Consider the following 21940-nt stretch of genomic DNA (forward strand, 5'->3'; position numbering starts at 1 on the left):
GTTTTTCTTTTTTTAACCTGAGGGGCACGATGGGGAAGAAAGGGATACCAGGAGAAGAGACAAGGCTGAAAAGTGTTTAAAGGACTACTGAGCTACCTTATAATTTTCCAATAGTTGCCAGAGAGGTCCCATCTTTAATTTATACCCCCTTCCCTACAAATCTTTCTGCAAGCCCTGCAAGAAGAGGCCCCACTTCTATGCACTGACTTGAAATTAGCTGTCCAGACACTGAACTAGACAAGCCAGTATTTCACAGGACAAAGAAGAAACCAAACCAGTGGCCAAAGAAAAAAAGAACTCAAAGTGAATGTCTCTACACCTGCTGCTCTTACCCAGCACTCCCCTTCACACTGGGTGTTCTTCCCATTCTGAAAACTGCCTACTCACCTTCCCCTACAGGAGTTTACTTCAACACAGAGGGAAGTACAGAGCAATGAAAACCCTACCCAGGATAACAATATACTCTGAAATACCAGGCACAACACCTTCTTGGAAAAGCTTTTATTACCTCATTTTCATAATATTCTAAATGATTCCCCTCCTGGTTTTCGTATCACCTTAAGGAACTGATCTCTTATAGAAATATCTTTCAAAATATCAAGACACACACATAAATTGAATTATCCTAGAACAATCTGGAATGCCCAACGTGTCTCCTATCATTTCCTTCTGTGCTATCAACTCAAGAATCTACTGGGAAACCAATGGCTGTATCACCCTTAAAATCAAAAGTATTACTATCCGATTTTAAACAAGTAAATATGCTCAAAATAACTATTATTAAAAATGTGCAAAGATAGCTAAATACTAAAGATAGTAAAAAAGTGATTTATAAAAAAGAAAGTGTTCTGAGTCAAAAGTAATGAAAAGCACAAATGGTAAAAGTACCAAATCCTGGTCTTCTATAATCTCTCTAGCTAAATGCAAATGAGTAGTAGCTATATGGTTGCCTGTAGCAACGGTAGTTTTATGTATTCCTCCACTATTATTAAATAAAATACCATTGTTAGTTCACAGAAAAGCAGACAGCATCCAACTGCATTCTTTGAAGAAGAAGAATGCAAGTAGTAACAGTCAATCAAAGCCTATTTAAAAAAAAAAATGTGTATTTGGCTTTTAAATGCTTACTTTTCTTGATTACCTGATTATAAGAGTAAATAGGTAATTATAATATTTAAGAAAATGTACAAGATTAGATTAGAAGATTTGTAAAAATTATGGTTCACTCCACTATTATTGTTCCTAATAAGGAAATACCTGTGTTGGGAAGTTAGCTCTATATATCTACATATTAAAATGGTCTTTCAATGAAATACAGATACTATTTTGATGGTCAAAATTTAAAAGTCCTATACACAATTTAAAGATATGCAACCTTTCATAGCCCTCATGTATAAACCATACCTGTCACATTATTTTGGTTTGCAGTATATTAGATCTTGTATTTTCCTGCTTGTTGAATTTAGGTATCAAATGCATCTGTTTGTACACAAAATGTCACAATGATGATAATTTCTATTCTGTGTTCTATGGCTCCTTTTAATTGACAAACAACCATCTAAATATTAAAAAAATTATCAGCTAAAACAGATTATTCTGACTCATTAAAAACAAATTTAAAAGTCCTTTTATGTCATCATGTTTCTCCATAAGAATAAAATTGTATAGTCAGATTGTGAAAAATTTCTAAAAATTCTTTCTTCTTGGTTTTTACTTCTTATCAAATCAGTATAAATAGAACACAATACAACCATGCTATTTCAAAATTAAACTCAATTTGTTACAAACATATCTAGGTCTTCATTAAAAAGGGAGGGATGTGACAATAGTGTTCTGAGGTTCCCCAAGGTGCAAGATGATTCACTTTGCTGTACAGTAGAAAGTAACACAACACTGTAAAGCAACTATACTCCAATAAAAATTAATTAAAAAAAGAAAAAAGGTAAAAAAAAACAAACCAAAAAAGAAATGAGAGTCAGATAGTGTAGACATCGACAATATAATAAGATGATATTATGAATAACCTTGTGCCAAGTTCAGAAACTTATACGGATGTATCCCTAGGAAAATAAAAATGAACAAACTAACACAATTAAAAGAAAAAAAAAAAGGAGGGACTGTATCACTTACATGTATGAAAACCTAAAAGCTGGAGATTGCCCTAACCTCCCCTTTTTGGAGAGGAAAGAAACCAAAGAGTAAAACCAAATGAAAAATAGAAAGCAAAAAGCTTCCAGCAGGGAATGCTAGAGAACTGATGCAATTATGAACGGAGTAGTATACTGCAACACAGATTTCTAGAAGTGAGAAGAAAATGTTGGTGAACAAAAGTACTTTTACTTTTTAAAGCATAATGTTCTTAATATAAATTGCAAGAGATTTATTAAACAAGTGAAAGATTAATTACATATCATTAATTAGAGGTAAAGCTACATTTCATTTAAAAACAACAACAAAAATCCCTGAAGGCTTTCTAATTAGCTGCAGTGCAAGTCACCTCAAATGTAAGATTTAAGAAAAATTTCAGGAGTCATGCTTAATGTTTTTATGTTCAAAGCTTTCCCACCGTATTTCTTCCACATTCTTACCACTTCCTCAACAAATCCTTCATGTTTGCAATCCCATTTGACCTCTAGCGCTCACTTCTACTACCAGCTTGATGGATTTTGATAATTACATACTGTGCTACTTCCCCTCTTAATTCTTCCCGCAACCAAAAACTAGTCCCAATCAACCAGATTTCATAACTATGAGGGTTTTTAAGAACTTGTGCTTAACTTCAAAATCACACTGCTTATCAGATTTGGTGTTTATAAAAAGATCCCTGAGACTACACCCAATCTGCTTGTAAAATTTTTAATCATCTTCACTATGCATTCTATGTCAGATGTTTTTAATAATATCTAGTTTGAAGGATCCTCCATATCCTCAAAATCAAAAGCCTCTTGAGCAATCTTAAATTAATCTTAAGAAAGGAGGCAAATCTTAGGTTGGGGCCTTAGAGTCCCAAGTTGAAAAAGGAGACAAAAATATAGACAAAGGGGCTTCCCTGGTGGCGCAGTGGTTGAAGAGTCCGCCTGCTGATGCAGGGGACACGGGTTCGTGCCCCGGTCTGGGAGGATCCCCTATGCCGCAGAGCGGCTGGGCCCGTGAGCCATGGCCGCTGAGCCTGCGCGTCGGGAGCCTGTGCTCCGCAACGGGAGAGGCCACAACAGTGAGAGGCCCGTGTATCGCAAAAAAAAACCAAAAACAAACAACAACAACAACAACAAAATATATATATACACACAAAGACTACAAAGTTATTTTAAAAATTAACCTTCCGTACACTTTCTTACTAGCTATGTCAGGTATCGGTAAGTGCTTACTAGTGGTGACAGTAATATCTGCAGGGATATATCCTCTCACTCCTAAATGTTCCAAAGGGATGCTGGTTAGAGGAGTGAGATCCTTAAGTCCTAGAGGAAGGTACAAGTTGGTGGTACAGAGGAGAGATATGCAGGAAATGCAGGGGCAAAGAAGGATAGAAAATTGAGCATTTAGGAAGAAAAATATAAACAGGAATAGAAACAGAGATACAGCTATTATGTGAATCTAATTCCCTACCTTCCAAAATGACATGAGTCACTCCTGAACTCCAGAATGCAAAAATGTTTTAATTACCATGACTTGGCAAAACACAGGGGGGAGGGTGTTGAGAGGGCACACAGAATAATATCACATGGACATTTACGTATAACTGTAACACATCAGAGCTGATAACGTGTTTCACATATATACCTAGAGGCATTCAAAATACTTAACACCTGGCAAGGCACAGGCAGCAATCATTGAGCATGGACACTGGCCAGTATTCCACACGTGGTACACCTGCTGATGTCAGCCCCGGATCTAGGACACGACCTACATGATTCAAAGAATCAAGCACCTTTGTATCAAAGATTCTTGCCTGCTTGCTATTTTTCACTTTGAAATGTCTGGGTGTGCTAATGAGTGGGAAGCGAGGTAGATGCGGTGCTCATGCAGACTAAGAGCCCATGAGGAGAGAGAAATCCTTAAAATATTACACAAATACTAATATGAAAAAATGGTATGGCCGCTGCCTTGAGCTATGTTCCAAAAGTTGGGGAACTAAACGAAGGCATATAACTGAACACAACTTATGAGAGACAGACCATAAAACTATTTGTAGATGGTATTTAATTTTCAAACTGTGTATCAGGTACAAAGGAGTATAAATAAATTGTATTTACTTTCTGGAAAAAAATAAAGGCAAGGCTGCTGGTAGTTGACTCTCATTTTTAAAAATGAATAATTAGCTTTTCATTCATGGAGAGGACTTGAATTTCCACTGGATTCCCCAGTTTTAGATGTGGAAAACCGACACATTGTCCTGTCCCAAAGGGGTGATGGAACTACTACACTAGGGCCTACTGGCTAATATAATAATGATTTTAAGAATGCCAGGTTTACAATAGGGAAACCCCTCCTTATTATATCTAGGTAAAAAAATTCTCAAACTTAACAGAATTTAAATCAAAGAGAAATTATTCCAACTTTCCCACAACAACCAGGACAGAGATGCAATCAAATCAGCATTCATTCTTCACACTGTCATCTGGGACTGTTCCAAAAGGAAGCAAAATCACCTTTGTAGAATAAAAAGAACAAATTAAGAACACAAGTAAAATGTGACAATAGTGTTCTGAGGTTCCCCAAGGTGCAAGATGAGAGCATTTTTGAGTTGTCAGACGGTAAAATTTGATTTGAGAACTACATAATGTAAATTTACCAACTGTTTGAACTATGAATCTTATAACAACTTTAACATCAACTAGCAGTGTAAGTGGAGATAACAGTGAACCTGTACTCTCACAGCTGTAACAGCAGGGCTGTAGTGGAGACAGAATAAGACAGTGGTTAAGTAGGGACTCTACAACCCAGAGGGACTCTGGCTGCGTTCAAACACCTGACTCTGCCCCTTACTAGCTGTGAGTCCTTGGATACACTATTACTTTACTTCTCCTGAGTTTCAGTTCATTTGTTTTGAGTACATTCAGGGGCTTATGAGTTGAAGCAATGTGCAAATGCTTGGGCCCAAACTCTCCGAGTTCCACACCCACAGTTCCAGCTCTCATGGCTCACTTTATCTACTGTTACCAATGGTAAACGGGGGGAAGGGGACTCTTTGGGGTGCACTCATCATTTCTTGAAGTTGGATATATGCTGACTCAGGTGTCAAGTAAAATATCCAAAAAGCTTTCAAGCCAAGATTTTCTTTGGGTATTATTCTGGGTCCCTGGCCACTGGCAAAGATCAGAGTAGGAGGAACTTCTAGGGACCTCAAAGCTCTGACCTATGAAGCAAGAAATATGATCTGATGAAAACCAAGGAAGGTCAGTGATCTATCACAATGAGATGTGACAATGGATTTCTACTTAGTATATGACCAAAGATTTTAAAATTTCCTTGTGAAGGTTTCCTTATAAAAGGGAAATCAATCAGGCAGCTAGAATACTATGGAAAGAGATGTGTTGCAGGTCGGGGTGCTTTAAACCTTTTCACCACGTGTTTACTGAAGGCTCCTGAATTTGGTTAAGATTCCACGTTGTGCTTTCAGCAACACCGCAAGAAAGGCTAGTGTGGACAAATAGGGGGCATCATCTTGTACACGTGCAGCCTCCCTCCTAGGATGCGTAAAATTTGCTGTTTGAAGATAATTTAACAGTTATCACACAAACAGTAACAGTACACTTAACAGGAGGTAGATGATAGTGACATGGCTTTATTTATGTTAGAAATAATATACTTTACCATATCATTTAGACACAAGGCTGCTTCACTTACCACTTCTGTTGATGTTTCTGCATGTTCAGAAGTAACATGTTCTTGAAGAGATGTCTCCGTATAGCCCATTTTTCCACAATAGGGACAAGTAAAAGACTGTGGCTGCTCTACAGAGAAAGCTTCCCCACCATAGTACAAATCTGAAAAACAGAGTGGAACTGCATTGAGAAATAATTATTATTCGTTTTTTAAAAAATATATAAAAATGTAACCATGTGGTACAATAACGTAAAAAAAACCAGGGTGCCTGAAATCTCCACCAACAGCCTCACTTTGTCAAGGAGTGCTTAGGTACCTCTCTGTTTACCTCTGTAACATCCTTATTCTCCCAAGGACTCTATGTCACTCTTCCCAAATTCCTTCTCTACTTGCTACTACAGCCTTAAGAGAAAAGCAAGCAAACAGCTTTATATCCCTTCATTTAATTTTGAAACATCTCTAATTTCACATCTGGTTCTAATTTTATCGTAATTTATTTTTTTCTTTATCTCTGTATATACTGTGGCAACACCAATGTCAATACAAAGAATCAGCAGGATATATCATATACAAGAACACAAGTGCTCAGAGAGAAAGAACAGATGACAATGATCAATATGCTAACTCCTAGATGCAGCTATTTATCTACAGAACATACCATTCATATAGCAGGAAGGACCCTAAGCATTCAGTTATTATAAATGCTAACTTGAATGGGGAACTACCACAACGTACTCTGCCCAACTTGGTTACTGAAGAACTGACCAATTAGTGAGAGTCTGTGGGAATAATTTGTTTGCCTGATTAACACATGCCAAGGAATAAGTCTATTTTTCTCTATTAGGAGCACAAAAGGAAATGCAATTGAAAGTACACTTAGTATGTTATGTCACTTCATTACAAAGATCTCATTATTTAACATGAAACAAATACCTACTTTAAGAGGATATGATCGTTTTTGTGAGAAGAGAAAATGAAAGAAAGTGTTTACTACGTGGTAGATTCGTGCACATTCATTTTTAGGGAAATTAAGACTATCTTAAAAATATTTACCCATTACATATATATTGACCATTTATTATATGCATAAGACTTGCCAAGTGAATTTGGGGTAGGTGGAGACAAACATAAAAAAAAAAAGAAGAGAACTTTCTTACCTGATAAAGGGCATCTACAAAAAACCCAGAGCTAACATCATACTTACTGGTGGAAGACTGGATGCCTCCCGCCTAAGACCAGGAACAAGACAAGAATGTCCACTCTTGCCATTTCTATTCAATATTTTACTGGAGGATCTAACCAGAGTAATTAGGCAAGAAAATGAAAGGAAAGGCATCGAGATGGAAAGGAAGAAGTAAAACTATCTCTATTAGCAGATGACGTGACCCTGTATATCAGCAAACCCCAACCTTTTTGGCACCAGGGACCAGTTTCCATGGATGCGGGCGGGGTGGGGGTGGGGTATGGCTTTGGGATGATTCAAGCACATTACATTTATTATGCACTTTATTTCTATTATTATTACATTGTAACATATATTGAAATAATTATACAACTCATCATAATGCAGAATCAGTGGGAGCTCTGAGCTTGTTTCACTTGCCACTCACTGACAGGGTTTTTTTTTTTTTTTTTTTTTTTTTTGCGGTACGCGGGCCTCTCACTGTTGTGGCCCCTCCCGTTGCGGAGCACAGGCTCTGGACGCGCAGGCTCAGCGGCCATGGCTCACGGGCCCAGCCGCTCCGCGGCATCTTCCCGGACCGGGGCACGAACCCGTGTCCCCTGCATCGGCAGGCGGACTCTCAACCACCGCGCCACCAGGGAAGCCCACTGATAGGGTTTTGATATGAGTCTGCAAGCAATTGATTTATTATGATCTCTGTGCAGTGAAACCTCTCTGCTAATGATAATCTGTATTTGCAGCCGCTCCCCAGCACTGGCATCACCGCCTCAGCTCCCCTCAGATGATGATGTGTTAGATTCTCATAAGGAGCGTGCAACCTAGATACCTTGCATGTGCAGTTCACAGTAGGGTTCCCGCTCCTATGAGAACCTAATGCTGCCGCTGATCTGACAGGCAGTAATGTGAGCGATGGGGACTGTCTGTAAATACAGGTGAAGCTTCGCTTGCTCACCCGCCGCTCATCTCCTGCTGTGAGGCCCGGTTCCAGTAGCTGTGGGGACCCCTGCTGTATATAGAAAATCCTAACGAATCCACTAAAAAACTATCAGAACTCATAAACAAGTTCAGTAGCATTACAGGATACAAGATCTATATATAAAAACCTATTCTTTTTCTGTAATTTGCAATGGACAATCCAAAATAAAAATTTTAAAAAATTCCATTTACAAAAGCAAAAAGAATAAAATATTTAGGAATACACTTAATGAAAGAAGTGTGAAACTTATCCTCTGATAGCTACAAAATTTTGCTGAAAGAAATGAAAGATGACTTAAATAAACAGAAAGATAGCCTAAATAAACAGAAAGATACCCCGCATTCATGGGTTGGCAGACTTAATAACATTGCTCTCCAAACTGATCTACAGGTACAAAACAATTCCTACCAAAATCCCAGTTGGCTCCTTCGCAGAAACTTGACAAGTTGATCCTAAAATTCACATGAAATTCAAGGGATCTAGAATACCCAAAACAACTTTCAAAAAGAACAAAGCTTGAAGACGCATACTTTTTGATTTCAAAGCTTACTACATAATTGAGACACTGTGGTACTGGTATATAGGCATATAAATCAACGGAACAGATTGAGAGTCCAGAAATTAAAACTGACATTTATGGTCAATTGATTTTTCTTTTTTAACAGCTTTACTATCTTTGACATATAAAAATTGTATATATTTATGGTATAAATATGTTTTCACATATGTATACACTGTGAAAAGATCACCACAATCAAGCTAATTAACATCTCTATTACCTCTACATAGTTACCATTTTGTGTGTGTGTGTGTGTGTGTGTGTGTGTTGAGAAGATTTAATTTAAGATCTCCTCTTTGAAAATTTCCAGTATACAATACAATATCGTTAAGTATGGTCACCATGCTATACATTAGATCTCTGGAACTTATTCATCTTGCATAACAAAACTTTGTACTCTTTGACCAACACACCCCAATTTCCCCTTTCCCTCTGGTCAACCGATTTGCAACAGTAATGCCAAGACAATTCATTGGGTAGAAAATAGTCTTTTCAACAAATGACGCTGGGACAACCGGATATTCACATGCCAAAGAATGAAGTTGGAACTCTACCTCATTCCACACACAAAAATTAACTCAAAATGGATCAAAGATCTAAATGTAAATACTAAAATTATAAAACCCTTTGACGAAAACATAATTTTAAGTCTTTATGATCTTGGATTAGGCAATGGTTTCCTAGATATGACACTAAAAGCACAACAAAGGAAAGAAACAGATAAACTAGACACCATCAAAATTAAAACTTATGTGCTTCAAAGCGTACCATCAAGAAAGTGAAAAGACAACCCACAGAATAGGAGAAAATTTCTGCAAGTCATTTATCTGTAAGGAACTTGTATATAGAATACACAAAGAACTATTAAAAGTCAATAATAAAGGACACATTACCCAATTAAAAAATGGGCAAAGGATCTGAATAGACATTTCTCCAAAGCAGATCCACAAATGGCTAATCAGCACTAGAAAAGATGGTCAACATCACTGGCCATCAGAGAAATGCAAATCAAAACCACGTGAGATACCACCACTTCACCTTCACACCCACTAGGATGGCTATAATCAGATAATAACAAGTGTTGACTAGTAAGAAATTACAGCATGAAACATTTAAAGCTTTTCTTATGAATTGACAGTGCCTTCTAATCAACTGTAGAAATAATCTGCTTCCTGATAACCAGAGCAAGAAGACTTGTGTATTGTTAGCAAGAACGGTCAGTTTAAACTTTATTCCTTCTTTACTGAGGCACTCTTCCGTTTCATACCTTGCCGGTTGTATTTATTTCTGAATGGCTTTCATAAATAAACTATAAGAGGAAAAATTACTTAGAATATAAAAGTAAGACTCATGTTATTTTTAATGAATTTGGAGCCTCATGTACGCTACTGGGGACAGTTTTAGAACATTTTGCCTTTACTTCTTCATACACATACACGCAAAGTTCTAAATGATAATTCATTAAAATTTTAATTAAATACGTACCAAAATCTACCCTTGTTAATATGCACTGCATTGGGTGGTCAGTTGTATGCCTTGTTGTTGTTGCACCACTTTCATAACAAGATGCACAAAGATCGTAATCGTAGCAAATTAAACACTTATATCTGCGACCTCGAAAATTTCCTTTTAAACATGCATCACAGCTGACACCTATAAAAAAAAGAAATATCATTAATCAGCAGCCGTAAAAGGCCATTCTCCATTTCAATTTTATAAATAAAAAAATATGCATTTAATCCCAGATTTCCTTTCCAAAATGACTAAAAACAACACAGTAAAATGATATAGGAATTTCCAACTACATGGTGGATTTGTTCCCCTGATTTACATTCCTAATGGAAATAACTTAAAATGTTTCAAAAAATGCAGAGAAACGTTTTAAATGCCTTGATGAACTAGCAAGAGGGTAAAACTCAAGTGAAAGAGGAATGGTTAAATGGAATCACTCAAGAAGTGGGCATCTATTTGGAAAAATCTGAGCTTAAATTTTCACAGCATTGCAGGACAGACACAGGAAGCAAAGACCAAGGTCTGCCACGGCGGGGTGTCTGAACAGGCAACTCCTCATAAAGCTGAGACCCTAATATACCCTCAGTATATGGGTGAGCTAGAAACCCTCCCTAGGGGATTACAAAACTTACCCGTGAAATCCCCCTCTCCCCAGGCACAAAACAACAACAACAACAACAAAACCCTGAAAAGTTATAACTACAAACCAGTCCAGACTTCTTATAAGTGGAGAGCCCAAATTCAGACTCCCAAATGGTTCTCAGGTCAAGAATTTAATTTAAAGTGGTCCTAAATTAGTACTGCCACCAGGCAGCTGGCAGAAATAAAATTTGAAGGAATGACAGCTCATACACAAAATACCAACAAAAAACAAAACACCATCAGAAAGTAGCAGAAACAGCAGAATCAGAATGGCAAACAGTTTATAACAGAATCGAATATCAAATAACACTTAACAGTTTAAAAGAAATAAAGAAGAGCTTGAAGAGGCAACCAACAGATTTGAAAATGAACTATCTAGGTATACAAAAAATTAATTAAAATTTAAAACTCAATAGGCAGGTTTAATTAATAGTAGGAAAGCCTTTTATTCACATGTGATATGCTTGTTTATACAGAAAACCCCAGCTAAATTATTGAAATTAATATTTTAAGCAAGTTAGCTAAATACAAAAACCAATTTAATAAAACACTGATTTCTTCACTCAAAAAAGACAAATACTGGTATATTTTTAAAATGCCACTTATGATTCCACTTATATGAGGTACTCAGATTAGTCAAATTCACAGAAAAAACAAACCCCCCCCCCCAAAAAACCCAACAAACCAAAGTAGAACAGTGGTTAGTTACCAGAGGCTGGGTGGAAGGGAGAATGGGGAGTATTGTTTAATGGGTTTCAGTTTGGGATGATAAAAAAATTCTAGAGATGGACAGTGGTGATAGTTGCACAACAATGGGAATGTACTAATGCCACTGAATTGTACCTGCAAAAAGGGTTAAAATGATATGCTGTGCATATTTTACCACAATAAAAACGTTATGTCATTTGTAGTAGCATTTCTGAAAAGTGCCTATGAATAAAGCTAACGAAAGGGGACTTCCCTGGTGGTCCAGTGGTTAAGAATCCACCTACCAATGCAGGGGACGCAGGTGCAATCCCTGGTCAGGGAACTATGATCTCACACGCCATGGGGAAACTAAGCCTGCGTGCTGCAACTGGAGAGAAGCCCGCACGCTGCAACGAAGATCCCGCATGCCGCAACTGAGACCCAACGAAACCAAAAATAATAAAAATAAAATAAATAAATTTAAAAAAGCCAACCAAAGATATGCAGCCCTTTATGAAGTAAATTAGTAAAAATGTGTTCAAAGACAAAGAGCTTTAAAAAAATAAAAATACCAGGTTCACTGACTAGAAGGTTCAACATAATAAAATATCATTCTCCCCAAATTGATCTGTGGATTCAATACAATTCTAATAAAAAAAATCACAAAAGAATTTTTTGTGGAACATGATAAGCTGACTCAAATTTTTACACAATTTGCAAAGGGTCAAGAATAGCCAAGATATTCCTGAAGAATAACAAGATGCAGGGATTTGCTTAACATATCAAGAGCTACTATAAAGCTACAGTGATAAAGATAGAATGGCATTGGCATAGAGACAGACAAACTGACCAAAGAAACAGTATAGAAAGCCCCCAAACAGATGCACACATGTTGAAATCTGTTTCATGAGAGTAAGGTCACTAGAGATCAGTGGGGAAAGGAGAGAGTAGACAATAAATGGTACTAGGACAGGTGATCACCCATATATGGGGAAAATAAAATTGGATCTCTTTCACAGATCCTACACACAAGAACCAGTTCCAAATGGTTTAAAGACAAACGTGAAAGGAAAGTGAAAAAATCTCTGAAGACAATGTAGGGAATATTTTTATGAGCTCAGAGTAGGAAACAATTTCTTACACACACACACACACACACACACACACACACACACACACACACACGCCCAAACCATAAAAAGATATATTCAACCACGTTAAAATTAAGACTTTTCCTTCACTTTTAATACCCTAGAGTGACAGAAGAGACAAGGCCCAGAAACTGGTGATAAATACAACATACGTGACAGACAGAAATAAGGAATACATTAAGGAACTCTCACATATCAGTAAAAAATGACGAACATCCAACAGAAAAATGGGCAAAGACCTCAATGGGCACTACAAAGAACAACAAACACAACTGACCAATAAATATATGAAAAGACTCTCATCTCATTAGTCATCAAAAAAGTGCAAATAAAACCATCATGAGCTATCATTTTACATCTACCAATCTGGCAAAAGCTTGGAAGTCTGTTGATATCAAGTGCTAGAGAAGACAAGGGGCAACAGAAACTCTTCGACGCTGCTAGTGGGAACACATATCTGCACAACTACTTTGCAAATTTTGTTCATATTCTAGTCAAGTTAAACATGTACAATTACTGTGACTGCAATTTCACTCTTAAATCTATTCCCTGGGGAAACTTTTGCCCAGGAGCACCAGAAGAATGCAAAAGAATGTTCAAAGCAGTTTTGGCAACTGGAAAGAAAAAAAAAAAGGCTGTTAACAACCCAAAGGGCCATCAACCGTCCATTATAGAATGAATTAAAAAAGAATGAATGATAGCCTAAAAGAGTGGGTGAAGACAGGCATACAACCAAACTAAGTTATAAAGCAAGTTGGAAGATAGGTGCCATGGAGAAAAATAAAGCAAAACAGGATAAATAGTGTGGACAAAGAAAGCTTCACTGAAAAGATGGTGGGCAAAAAGATGGAATACTTCAAAATCTGCCTATTCAAAATAGCTTCCAAGCATGACAATGCTTTTAGCACAGCACTGAAGGTACTGAAAAGGGGTAAGTATCTATTCAGATTCGCAAATGAAAGTTTAATGTAACAGGGTACAATAACTTTGTCAAACAAAATGTAGTGTGAACTGAGCTAAAGAGGTGCCTGAAAGGCAAGCTCAGTTTTGAACACTAACTTTTCGGCATGTCCCATCCACCATTACTCTGCGGGCCCCACTTTTCTTTCTGTGGTGGGGATGCCCACCGACAAGTATAAATGAACAAAGCTTAAGGCGACTGGGGATGGTGATATTGCCAAACACTGCATCAGTTTCAGTAGGGACATGCTGATGATGCCTGTCCCTTGCCTGTTCTACTCGGCTGATAAAATTCGAAGCTATCTAAATCTAAATGCTCTCCTAAGGGGTGAGGATGTCGAGTGGTGTCAGGCTTCACCTACAATCCAGCTGGAGTTCAGTAACTGTTAGCCCTTTAAGAAACTGAGGTTCTTTTAAAAAATTACTAACTTTTTTTTTTTGCGGTACCCAGGCCTCTCACTGACACGGCCTCTCCCGTTGCGGAGCACAGGCTCCGGACGCGCAGTGTCCGCGGCATGTGGGATCTTGCCGGACCGGGGCACGAACCCGTGTCCCCTGCATCAGCAGGCCGGACTCTCAACCACTGCGCCACCAGGGAAGCCCTATTAACTATTTTTGATGGAATCATTTCTAAAATGTATGTTTTTGGGGAATTCCCTGGCGGTCCAGTGGTTAGGACTCTGTGCTTTCACTGCTGTGGGCGCGGGTTCAATCCCTGGTTGGGGAACTAAGATCCCGCAAGTCATGTGCCTCTCCCCCCACCCAAAAAAGACATTTAACAACTTTTGTGATTCAAGGTCATTATTTCAAACACAAATATATATTTCAGTCTGACCATTAAACATTATATTAGGTAAGTTCTCAGCAGGGTTTCTTACAACATAAGTAAGAGTAACTTTAATAATCATCTATAGCAGCAAGTATGTTATAGAGTATTTGTTTTGGTGAAGAGTGTACTATGAATAAGAAGTCGGAAGTAAAAATATTTTATCACATATAATTTTCTATACAAGTTGCTATACAAGTAGGACCTTGTTGTTTACCCATCCTATATATAACAGTTTGCATCTGCTAACCCCAAACTCCTGATTCATCCCCGCCCCCACCCTCTTGGCAACCACAAGTCTATTCTCTGTACCTGTGAGTGAGTCTGCTTCCATTTTGTAGATAAGTTCGTTTGTGTCGTATTTTAGATTCCACATATAAGTGATATATGGTATTTGTCTTTCTCTTTCTGACGTACTCCGCTTAGTATGATTATCTCTAGGTCTATCCATGTTGCTGCAAATGGCATTATTTGATTCTTTCTTTATGGCTAATATTCCATTGTATGTATGTACCATATCTACATCTACACAAGCTACATCTTAAAGTTATGGTGGGATATTTGTGATTCCCCATCTGACCAAGTTCACCTAACAAGACAAACAAAAATGCTAGGAAATACAGCTTATCCTCAATTTTGACACGCCCATGTGTGAAACTTACATAAAAAGAATGGTGTATATCTGACAACCCCTATCTATAATAGGTATATCTGAACACATTCAAACCCTCAACACTTACCTTTATATTTAGCAGTTCTGTAAAATAAATACATAAAAGCTATGAACTAAAATCAAAGGAAAGAATGCCCTCTAGTGGGAACAGATGTTTAAAAATCCACCGAAATAATATGTAAAGTCTTTTTTCTTTCTTAATTTTCTAAAATAAACAAAGGTTTATTTACTTATATATATATTACGTGTACATTAAATATACATTTATATATCTTTTAAAAGAAAAACCCAAAGGTTGATACAGCTTTTTCTTTTGATTTGAACGAATTTTTAGGTAGGGAACAGAGAGGTGGTGGGAAGGGAAGGTCGACAAAGGGAAAGCTATCTGTCAAGATACACAGTGAAAAGAAACACAACAGGAAGAGACTCCATCCACCTGAATTTGAAGCCCTGGGATTATTCAGCCTTTGCCACTGACAATCTATTTTGACTTCTAGATGCCATGTAATTTGGAGAGAAGGCTCTCTTTTTACTTCAGTGAATTCTCTCTTCAGGCCCTATGCATCTCTAAATAAGTGTGACTTTTAAAAAAAGAATGTGTGTGTGTTACATGCTATAGAACAATTTTAATATTAAGATCTGCACAGAGAACTATGCCACTAAAATAACTTGACAATGATAAGGGCAATTCCCAAAGAGGCTCTTTGCATTTAGATGGTTGAAGAATCATGCAACCTTCTGAAGAGGATCTCAGATGAACACAAGCAGTTAAAGAAATGAACTATTATAATTCAGTGAACAGCAGAAGTAGCCAGAATTAAAGAAGATGATCAATGGATATTTCTAGAAGCAAAATTGCTGGAACCTAAGACAAATTTTATAATGCTTCACAAGCTGGGAGCCTAGATCACGAGTAGAAAGCTTTCCCCCCTTCTATTAAAGAAACATTGGGGGGCTTCCCTGGTGGCGCGGTGGTTGAGAGTCCGCCTGCCGATGCAGGGGTCGTGGGTTCGTGCCCTGGTCCGGGAGGATCCCACGTGCCGCGGAGTGGCTGGGCCCGTGAGCCATGGCCGCTGGGCCTGCACGTGCAGAGCCTGTGCTCCGCAGAGGGAGAGGCCGCGGCAGTGAGAGGCCCGCGTAACGCAAAAAAAAAAAAAAAAAAGAAACATTGGGGGAAATAGAATCAATCATGCCTTGCAAAGGTAAAGTAACTCTAGGAGTTTGTTTCTTTTTAAAGAAAAAAGAAAGCCCTACTCAATTATTTTTAGAATTAGGAGCAGAATCCCGCACCCCCCCCAATTAAATACACACGTAATTCTATACATGTTTATTAAAAAAAAAATCTATGCCATATGATAAAGGGAGAGACTCAAAAGGAGATGGGTTTCCCTGGTGGCACAGTGGTTGAGAGTCCGCCTGCTGATGCAGGGGACACGGGTTCGTGCCCCGGTCTGGGAAGATCCCACATGCAGCGGAGCGGCTGGGCCCGTGAGCCATGGCCGCTGAGCCTGCGCTCTGCAACGGGAGAGGCCACAACAGTGAGAGGCCACAACAGTGAGAGGCCCACGTACAGCAAAAAAAAAAAAAAAAAAGAAAAGACCTTTAGGACTTCCCTGGTGGCTCCGTGGTTAAGAATCCGTCTGCCAATGCAGAGGACAGGGGTTCGATCCCTCGTCCAGGAAGATCCCACATGCCGCAGAGCAACTAAGCCCGTGAGCCCCAGCTACTGAGCCCGCGCTCTGGAGCCCGTGAGCCACAACTACTGAGCCTGTGCGCCTAGAGCCTGTGCTTCACAACAAAGAGTAGCCCCCGCTCGCCCCAACTGGAGAAAGCCCGCGCGCAGCAATGAAGACCCAACGCAGCCAGAAATAGAAAAATTTTAAAAATAAATAAAATAAAAAAAAAGAAAAGACCTATAGTTAAAGAGACACCAGGGGCAGAGAAAAGAGAAATCAGAAGGAGCGTATACACCTGGGGAGGGTACGATTCAGAAGAACAAGGGCAGGGTGATGGCGAGGAATTTTATGTGAAAACATGGAACAGCCTGGTAAATAGATCTTGTAGTATGTGTGTTCTTCACACTTAGCAGACTTGCTTGAACCTGTGATACATTTACCCGGCCATTTAAAACAACCTTTTCTGTACTGGGACTCAGCTTTCTAACTTCCGGTTTATTGTTTTCAGGTGGAATTCTACAAGTTTGATGACATGTAACAATGAGGAGCAGCCACCTATCCTTCCACTACTATCTATTCTGCGCCAAGATACAGCAGTGAGTAAAGGTCTTTGCTACACAGAGCTATAATACTCCAGTGGTAATAGCAGCAACTTCCATCACTATTTATTGTGTGCCCATTTTCATAATTACTTTATTAATCCTCACAACAAAGTCATGAGGTAGTTGGAAAATACGATAAAACTTCTTTCATGGCTGTGGATGATTCCAAGCTAGTTCATGTCTGTTCAACAAAGTGGACAGAAAGGCAGGGGTTGGACATTATATTTAAGGAGTTCCTTATGCATTTTTTCAGAGGGAAGTTTAATTCATTTCTAAAAGTTTTTAGTGTAGTGAAATTTGGTCCATTTTGGAACAACTGGCTGTTTTCCTTGGTTTTAAAGAACTGTTCTATGCTCTTATTTCGTAGAAATGCATCCCTGGCCTGCGAACAGAAACCTACCTTAGTAACAATGGACTTGCTCATGAGTAAGCTTAGTTAGGAATAGTCTTTCAGAACCTCTCATCTGGAAATAGAGAAGCTTCTATATTACTCAATCTACTATTATACTCAGCCATGATTAGAGCTATTTTCTGACTCACACATAAAACGAAGGAAGAAGAGGTGTGTAAGGAATGCCTGGGACAAAGTGGGAATTCAGTGGGTATCTGCTGCATGAAGTGGATGAAAAGAGAAAGGGACATTTTCCTAGAGTATTTAGATAAGAGCTCAAAAGAGAGAAGGGAAACAAGGATTAATGTGTGTCTATAATAGACCTCTTGATGTAAGAATGACTGAATGATGAAAGTAGGGGGGAAAAAGAAGGGACTGAACAACAGGTACTTGTTTCCCGTAGGAGAAAGGAAAATTAAGTCAGCAAAAATGCTGTGCCGAATACTTCTAGGCATCAGCCCCCATTCGGCAACATTAGCCCAGAAGAGCTTGGCTGCCAGCTGTATAAACGAAGTGTCTGTTCTTGGGAAGCAGGTTTTTTATCAGCCACAGATTGTGTTAACAATTTCATATATAAAAGCCAAAACTAAAATCTCAATATTTCCAAATATGTGTGCAACTCCATTTAGTTGCTATAAACAATGCACACTAATCAGAAACACTGCCCTGTTTTTTGTTTTTTTTTTTTTTTTTTGGTACACGGGCCTCTCACTGTTGCGGCCTCTCCCGTTGCGGAGCACAGGCTCCGGACGCGCAGGCTCAGCGGCCATGGCTCATGGGCCCAGCCGCTCCGCGGCATGTGGGATCTTCCCGGACCGGGGCACGAACCCATGTCCCCTGCGTCGGCAGGCGGACTCAACCACTGTGCCACCAGAGAAGCCCTGCCCTGTTTTAAAGACCCTCCAGGCAGGCCTACAGGGCAAGGGCAGAAAGCTCTAGCCCTCCCAAAAAGACAAGTGCCCTTAAAGAAGGTGGTAATTTTTATTAAAATATCTAGTGATTACATGAGCATTTTGCAGAGCCTTGTAAAGGAGAACACTAGTAAAAAATACATTACGTTTCAAACCTATTGGGACCCGTCTGAAAAATTAAAGCCCTTAAAACAGGTATAAAATGACATAGGCGAGAGAGAGTCATGGACACATATACACTAACAAACGTAAGGTAGCTAGCCAGTGGGAAGCAGCCGCATGGCACAGGGATATCGGCTCGGTGCTCTGTGACCGCCTGGAGGGGTGGGATAGGGAGGGTGGGAGGGAGAGAGACGCAAGAGGGAAGAGATATGGGAACATATGTATATGTATAACTGATTCACTTTGTTATAAAGCAGAAACTAACACACCATTGTACAGCAATTATAACCCAATAAAGATGTTAAAAAAAATGACATAGGAGACTCTCCCTCAGATCATCTCCACTAACCAATTAGTGTTTAACTGATCTTGCTGCCTCAGGCACCTGCTAAGGGCTTGGTCACTGAACTGTTGTTCTTCTTTTACAGATGAATAAACTGAGGCCCACAAGCACTATGCAGCTTGCTCCTAGGGCGCACCATCATGAAGTGACCAACGGTGATGACGATGAAGGGTTACCTACTAAAGCAGATCATCTGACAACAATTAATCTGTTTTTTGTTTGTTTCAGAAATGGATGTCTTTAGAACTTTTATTTACTATGGCATAGAGATATACATTTAATGTCATGTTTATTATTCTTCCCTTAATTCTTTATTTTGTGAGAGACTTTAATTTTACCTACCACATAGCTTCTCTAAAATGAAACCCTGAGATTGAGGAATTACTTTCAAGGCAGGTGTTTTTACATATACATATATATATATTTCCAGAGGTTGATAATTGATCAAACACAGCTCTACCTAAAGTCACTATTTTGTTAAGTTCTTATTCTAGAGTAGTGTTCTCTTAACTTTTTGAAAATCCATGTCCTCTTAACTTTTTGAAAATCCATGTCCTATATTGGTAAATGTTTAAAAACATCACCATCTCTTTTATTTAAAATTTCAGGGACTTCCCTGGTTGCACAGTGGTTAACAATCTACCTACCAGTGCAGGGGACACGGATTCGACCCCTGGTCTGCAAAGATCCCACATGCCGTGGAGGAACCAAGCCCCATGTGCCACAACTACTGAGCCTACGAGCCACAACTACTGAGCCCACGCACCATAACTACTGAAGCCTGTGCTCTGCAACAAGAGAAGCCACCAAAATAAGAAGTCCGTGCACCGTAGCAAAGAGTAGCCCCCACTCACTGCAACTGGAGAAGGCCCGTGTGCAGCAACGAACACCCAACGCAGCCAAAACCAAAACAAAACAAAGACAAAAAAAAAAAACCTTAAAAAATAAAAAAAATAAAATTTCAGTAAGCAAGAAACATGTCAGGCCTCACTCTTTCAAATCACAGCAGAATATCAATATGACTCAAATATATAATTTATTTTTCTTTTTTGGTCTTTTCAAACATAAGGAAATCTGGCATACACACATCTTCAGACATGGGAATCAACAACCTATTATATGTGACATAATCACATAATGAAATTCTAGAACATCGTACTCCAACAAACTGCTATTATCATGTATAAGTCCCCACAAAAACAAGTTGTAAAAGGATACAAACCACATGGAAGCATTTATGTAAATTTTAAAATACACAATACTCTATAATTAGAGTTTATGGACACATACATATGTGGAAAGCATGCTGAAATGTGAACGGAAAGGATACACACCAGCTCCAAGAAGTGATGGCCTCTGGGAAGTAGGGAGAAAAAGGAAGGAAATAGAATGGAATCAAGAAAGGGTACAAAGTGAAATTCGTCCATATCTGCAAAATCTTTCTTTCTACATGTTTAAAATGTTTCGTTAAAAACTCCACGGAAAACCTAACACAGACAAAACTCCCCCAATCCCATCTCAACTTGTACAGTAGCATGGAAGGTTGACAGGATGGCTGGTTTTACACTGAGGTATAAATGGGTAAAATAGTTGACCTAATGAAATTATAGAATAAAACTAATGTTTTTTGGCCCCAGAGATGGATTCTATATCCCGTACTTGTTAATTCTTGCTGAAGTATCAACTAGTCACTGAGTTTCAAGCTAAGCGTTCACAGAATGACTTCTCCCAAGCACAGTGTATAATCTGGGTACGCTAGGCACTGCACAGACAACGTGGACAGCGTACTAGTGGGCACTGACAACAGGCTGAAGTTGCTGTTTAGAATGCCTTCCCATTGCATAGTTGGCCAATGCAGTACAAAGAGCAGTAGGGGACCTCTTGCCTTTCCTGGAAAGACAGACTACATATATTCGTGAGCGAGAAGAATGTCATTTTAAACAACTAAAGGGTGAAACATACTTAATGGGATTTGCCACCCCCCCACCCCAGAACATCCTGCCTATGGTTTAAACACTTTAAAACTGATCTTCTGCAACTGTTTTAGGGAAAGGGGAAGAAAACCACAAGATGAATAGGGAGGGACCAGAAAACATACTATTTAATAATTATTTGAGCTAGAAATGTCTGCACATTTATTTGTGATAAATTCACAGTCTGCACATGACAGCCCTTTCTATTATAGTGTAAAGGATTTGTCCTGCACGGATATTAGGAGATAATTTTGTATTAAATTACTGTAACAACATTACTTCAATGAACACAAGTTTCTGAGCACCTATAGGCCCACTTAGTGTTTAAAGTTTAATAGGGAATAAAGATAAGTAAACAAGCAATTAAAATAGAGTATGAAGAGTAAGTGGCAGAGAACTATGGGAACACATCCAACAAATAAGAGCAATATAAGATGACCTGTTCTAGTTGGGAGAGTACAACAGAGCCCCACAATTAGCCTCACCCTGACACAACGCTTCATATCAAGCAGTCCCTGAGGTACCTTCTCTTCAAAACACTGAAACACAACTTCAGGTCCCTTTGTTCCATGTTTCCTCCACATAAAGCAATTACTCTAAATCCACTCTCAGAAAGCCACTACACAGCTTAAGACAAGAATCAAGTCGCTTCTGGGACTTCCCTGGTGGCGCAGTGGTTAAGAATCCACCTGCCAATGTAGCGGACACAGGTTTGATCACCGGTCTGCGAAGATCACATATGCCACGGAGCAACTAAACCCGTGCACCACAACTACTGAGCCTGCGCTCTACAGCCCGCGAGCCACAACTACTGAGCCCGTGTGCCGTAACTACTGAAGCCCATGCGCCTAGAGCCCATGCTCCGCAGCAAGAGAAGCCACTGCAAT

General features: G+C 38.9%; 1 protein-coding gene across 1 annotated transcript in view; it reads right to left on the bottom strand.

Moving 5' to 3' along the window:
* The window catches only part of KCMF1 (potassium channel modulatory factor 1), a 74930-nt gene that overhangs the window by 20486 nt on the left and 32504 nt on the right, over positions 1-21940 (bottom strand). The window contains exons 2-3 of the mRNA XM_060168688.1: positions 10030-10197; positions 5848-5987 (exon numbers count right to left, since the gene is read on the bottom strand). Coding sequence (XP_060024671.1) covers positions 5848-5987; positions 10030-10197 — 308 coding nt within the window. The remainder of the gene's footprint in view (positions 1-5847; positions 5988-10029; positions 10198-21940) is intronic.

This window comes from Lagenorhynchus albirostris, chromosome 13, assembly GCF_949774975.1.
Source record: "Lagenorhynchus albirostris chromosome 13, mLagAlb1.1, whole genome shotgun sequence".
In the NCBI taxonomy this organism is placed as follows: domain Eukaryota; kingdom Metazoa; phylum Chordata; class Mammalia; order Artiodactyla; family Delphinidae; genus Lagenorhynchus; species Lagenorhynchus albirostris.